General features: G+C 35.3%; 1 protein-coding gene across 1 annotated transcript; it reads right to left on the bottom strand.

Moving 5' to 3' along the window:
* Positions 1 to 286: 286 nt before the first annotated feature.
* Positions 287 to 4,997, bottom strand: LOC142462934 (hemoglobin subunit beta-2-like). Its single transcript, XM_075565150.1, has 3 exons — positions 4,855 to 4,997; positions 2,649 to 2,871; positions 287 to 530 (listed from the first exon to the last, which is right to left on the bottom strand). Exons 1-3 carry the CDS (start codon positions 4,944 to 4,946, stop codon positions 402 to 404), a joined length of 444 nt encoding a protein of 147 aa, XP_075421265.1. The 5' UTR covers positions 4,947 to 4,997; the 3' UTR covers positions 287 to 401.
* Between the last annotated feature and the right edge of the window lie 409 nt (positions 4,998 to 5,406).

Here is a 5,406-nt window from a genome sequence, read left to right as displayed (position 1 = left end):
GCCACTGGCTGGGAGGCAAGCATTTAATTAAGACAGTAAAAATAACAGTAATCTGTCTGTCATGATTTCTAATATAATGTTCAGTGGCCTTATCACCACCTAATATATGTGCACTACATGTCCTATGTTACTTGTTTGAAACCAAATATATAGTACAAATGTATAGTTCTGTATTATAGAAAGTCATTTAGGCCATTTCTCTGAAGAAATATAATTTGGAAGTTTTTAAGCCGATATACATATAGTAGTAGTATTTTTACATACTGTATTCACTTAATATCAGAGATTTACATTTAATGTACGTTTTATTATCAGGCTGTTATAGTATGTACATACAATGAGCCATGCCATGGAATGCCACAGCTGAGAGACAATTTCTGAACAAAAAGTGGTGCACACATTTAATGATAGCTTTGGCTAAGACCAGCTACCAGAACTGTAATAAATTTCTCCCAGGCAGCTTGAATTTGAGGAGTGAAAGCAGATCCCAGTTTCGAAGCCAAGACGACCACCAACATTTCTCCAAGGCGCTGGAAAAAAAAAAAATACATTATTATTAATTTATTTCTTGAATGCTGAAATTCTGCCTCTTATTTTGTTTCCGTATTGGAATATTTTTAGCTTGACATCAATGGTTCATATTCAATTAACTGTGAAGCCACTTCCCACTACTGGAGAAGCGTTTGGAACCATAAAAATGAACAGGACTAAAATATTCTTCAGGAGAGCAGGGAAGGAGTTTCACAGTATACTGAATAAGTGCTATTGGGATCTATGCATCAGTGCACAGGAAAATTAGTTTTGACTCACTGCACCATTTTGTTTAGCGAGGTGTGTACCAAGTACAAAATGTATAGTTTATGGGTATTATTATTATTAATAATAATAATTATTATTATTATTTCATTCTACAGCCATGTGAATTGGCACTATTGCATTTTATAGAATAGGACCCTACTGTATGTATCAATTAAACAGAGAAGCAATTCTGGGATGAAATTCTGCACCACACATTATGTATCATACAGAAAGATCCTATTGATTTCAGTTGGATATTGTTCTTTAATATATGTGGTGCAGAATACTTGCTGAAGAAATGCTTAACTGTTGCCTTTATACGTAGAGGCCTATTCATTAAGCTCTATTTAACCAAGTGTCCTAGCTGTAAAACATTGTATTAGAAGCAATTGGAAACTTATTCCTTTGATAAAGGTGATGCTGCTTTTTGTCCTATATGAGGTTCAGTTTTGCTGCTAGGAAACTATAAGAAATAACACACCTTTATTTAATTTACTAGTGATTATATATAGATACAGATATATGCTTTCATGTGGTTTTGGTTAGATTTCCGACATTGTAACCTTACACTTGTGCTGCATAAATAGTCTTCTTTGAACTGCAATTCCCACTCTTTGTTGTCTGCCTGCACCTTCAAAATAATTCTAAACTCAGCTGTACTAATCAGCGCTAAAATATGACACACCTCATTGAACAGGCTGAAAGAGGCCTATTGGCTTAGCACTGCTCAGTAACTACACCCCCAATGTCTTTGCTGCAATAAATCTACAAATTCAGACAATGAAAAAAGGGGTAAGGCTAGAAATGTGGATAGTACTGACATGTTTTCATATTTTAAGCCCTCTATTTTTAAAAGAGAAAATAAAATTACATTGAATACTAATTAAAGACTGAATACAATTGTCCCTTGTATCTATATATTTAAAATTACCCTGATAATTGAAATGAAGGTTAAGACAAACATTAGCAGTAAAGTGAGGTGCATATGTATCAAGACAAAATGGTGCAATTCTGTAGCACAAAATCTGCACCATTCTGTATGTATCAAAGAATACAATCCTATTGATATCTATAGGATATTTTTCCTTCATAAATCTGGTGCAGTTTGTTGTACCCCGGAATTGCACCCCTTTTGCCTTGATACATAGCCCCCTGTGTGTTTGAAATAATATGTTGTGTATGTTTGAGGACATTTCCGATCACCTGCGCATGGAAATGGGTCATATGTTAGGATGGTGAATTGGTTACATTCTGAGTTTATAAAGCTCTTTTCCCTAGAGGCAATATAGCTGCATATAATGCAATATTAAGCCCACCCCATAACATTTTCTCACTTTGTAATCAATTGAACCACTCAGCCAGGACAGAAAGCATTGGAAGATCTTATCCCACATGTAGAATACAATATTTTTTTAGGGACAATTTGTTTTTTTTGAGAGGTATTGCCCAATTGTATTGAAAGCTCAATATACTTCAGTTGGTTCAATACTGTCACTGTCCCTTTTGGGGGATTTGCTCATGTTGCATTGTATACTGTAGGTGCTATACCATGTACATATTTTATGCAAATATTATATTAACTTTAGAAACCTACAATTCATAAATACATTTTTAAATGTAATATATACGGGTAATATTCATCCGAGTCTCATTGCTGCAAAACTTGAGCAAACTGCATTAGATTTCTCAAACAATGCAAATTCTATAGAAGGCAATTACAGTTTATCTGTTAATATACTTGTGCAGCGGTATTGTCCCAGTTTTCCAATACCAAAACGGTTATCATGTTTTAACACCACAAATATAATTCAGTGATTGCCAGGATAAAATAGATATTACCAAGTACTTACCTTAAAGTTTTCAGGATCCACAAGCAGCTTCTTGGCGTGAATCTCACTGAGGCCGGCAAGAGAGCTCTTCATGTCATCCAGATGTTGAACTGTGTTTCCTACTGCGGTCAGGACCGTCTTGCCATGGGCGCGCACCTTAGCATTTCCAGCAATAGCCGTTGGGTTGGAAAGGTTTCCAAAAGTGCTGAAATATCTCTGGGTCCAGGGATACACAATCAGCAGCCTAGTGCGAGAGAGAACACAAGTTTAGGAATAAGTCCATACTAGTGATATACCGAGTACCCAGAAAATATCCGGTACCCCGCTTGCCCGGTGCTTTTTCAGCTTCCCGGACATTACCCGGATCCGGCAACTGAGAAGTGGGAATGTCATTTCCCAGAAGTCCTTGCTGCAGTGGAAACACTCTAACAATTACCCAAAAAAACACACAACCGTTGCGCTTAAAAGATGGAATTTTCCCTTGCGCTTAAAAGATGGAATTTTTGGAAACACTGTGTGCTGGGTGGAAGGCAGGGTTGCAGACCTGTCTAAGACATATGAATGTGCTCACAAGTGATCTTTTTATTTGCTATAAATAAATATATAAATAAATATAATCAGACAGTTTATGCTGACAATGGTTGTAAACATAACACTTTTAGTTCAATTTGTTTTTTGTTGGAAAGCATCTTAATGACTTCTATTTGCACTAAATATAAGTAAAAATAAATCATTATTTTTTCCTCAACTTGTTATGTACTATACCACCTAACATAAAAAAAAGTAGATCTTGTTTTTGTATCTGCATCTAACAAACATATTATGCCACAGTTTCTACAATGAGCCTTTTATATTTGAATGTAGCTTTCCTAATATATCTTCTTGTATATATTTTCTAGAACTGGGGAAACAATATCTTATATTTCCTATTAACTCCCAAAAAATGATAAATCAACAGCTCTAACGTAAGACTCCACATTTATTAATAATATCTAATAATGGGTTGCATGGGGAGTAAACTACACAGATACAAAAATGATCAAGAGATGATCACAAAAGAATCCCATATTATTGCACTCAAACCATAATTATTCAATATCAGGAAATTGGACTAGATGTCTGTAATTAGATAGATAATTAATAGAGGATACTCAAATCTACTGAGAAGGGTAGTGACTGATAAAATTCAAACCAATAACATTTTATTTAAATATACCTCATCTAGGTGCACAAATATATACAGTGAATACTAAACAAACATAAAATATTCCCAGTAGTGGGATAGGATGCTTGTAATCTGCTCTATATCAGTTCCTTAGAGACACTTTTGGTATACAATAGTACCTTAGTACAGTAGTTAAGTTCTCTTAGGGAGACACAGTCAACAAACAGCAGCCATACAACTTAATATTGTGATGCATTACAGTACAGTGCTGAAACAGCCAGCCAGATACACGTGTATCCAATGTATCACCAGTACATATTGGTATCTCCTTAAAATACATTTCTCATGTTACATCTGCTCAATGGTTACTTCCACAGCACAAATTTGCAACAAATCTATCCATGCTTTTAAGGAGATACCAATATGTACTACTGATACATTGGATACACGTGAACTTAACTACTACGGTACTACAGTATTGTATACCATAAGTGTCTCTAAGGAACTGATATAGATCAGATTACAAGCATCCTATCCCACTACTGGGGATATTTTATGTTTATTTAGTATTCACTGTATATAGTTGTGCACCTAGATGAGTTATGTTTAAATAAAATGTTATTGGTTTGAATTTTATCAGTCACTACCCTTCTCAGTAGATTTGAGTATCCTCTATTAATTATCTATCTAATTAAAGACATCGAGTCCAATTTCCTGATATTGAATAATTATGGTTTGAGTGCAATAATATGGGATTCTTTTGTGATCATCTCTTGATCATTTTTGTAAATAATAGTTTGCTGAGTACTGGCATATTGCATGATTTGTAAGAATAACCAAGTATATCAAACTTTAGGTCGGTTTGAAGGCTTTTTTTCAAATTGTACTAGTTTCAAGAAAATAACGTGTAATTAAAAAAAAATTGTTGGCATTCGGTTCAATTATTTGCCCCAGATATATACCAGTTTGCCTTGTTACTGTATGTATACTCATTTACTTGCATTCTTTTCTTGAAATAAAAATAATACATTATATAGCATAACTATATTTTACATACAGTACCTGGTCAGTGCATCCTGGCCGTCCTGCTCAACGCTGACTTTCTGCCATACAGATGTAATGGCTGCTTTCTCTGCGGCTGTCCATTGAACCATGGTGGCTGTTGTTAGAGCGAGTTGGGAGAACTGATACTTCTGATGGGAGAAGTATAATGCTCTGGGAAATATGAGTTCTCTCCCCTCAGATTTATAGGAGGTTTTACTAGGCCGTGCCCATATTGCATTAGTGCTGTGTCACCCTTACTCTCCCACCCTCCCATTCTACTCAAGACTGATAAGTCAAATCATTTCACTGACCTTGCATTTCAGTATCATGTCTGGCCCTCATCATTTTGTTGTTGCCGCTGTTTCTATGTATGTTCTTACAGTATGCTGATCCCACAAAACTGCTCCATTGTAATGTGCAAAAGTACAGCGCAGATAAGAAAAATAAAGAACATGCTACAGTATGTGACAGATAAAAGTGTTACAATAGAAAGACTTAGGCCCATAGGGTGCGATTCCATAAAATATCTTCTGGCTCCAGAATTCCCTTGGGAAGGTGTTTTATGGAATA

Source organism: Ascaphus truei, chromosome 11 (genome assembly GCF_040206685.1).
Source record: "Ascaphus truei isolate aAscTru1 chromosome 11, aAscTru1.hap1, whole genome shotgun sequence".
NCBI classification, from domain to species: Eukaryota; Metazoa; Chordata; class Amphibia; order Anura; family Ascaphidae; genus Ascaphus; species Ascaphus truei.
The sequence above is the reverse complement of the archived record's forward strand: the minus strand, read 5'-3'. Positions and strand labels throughout refer to the sequence as shown.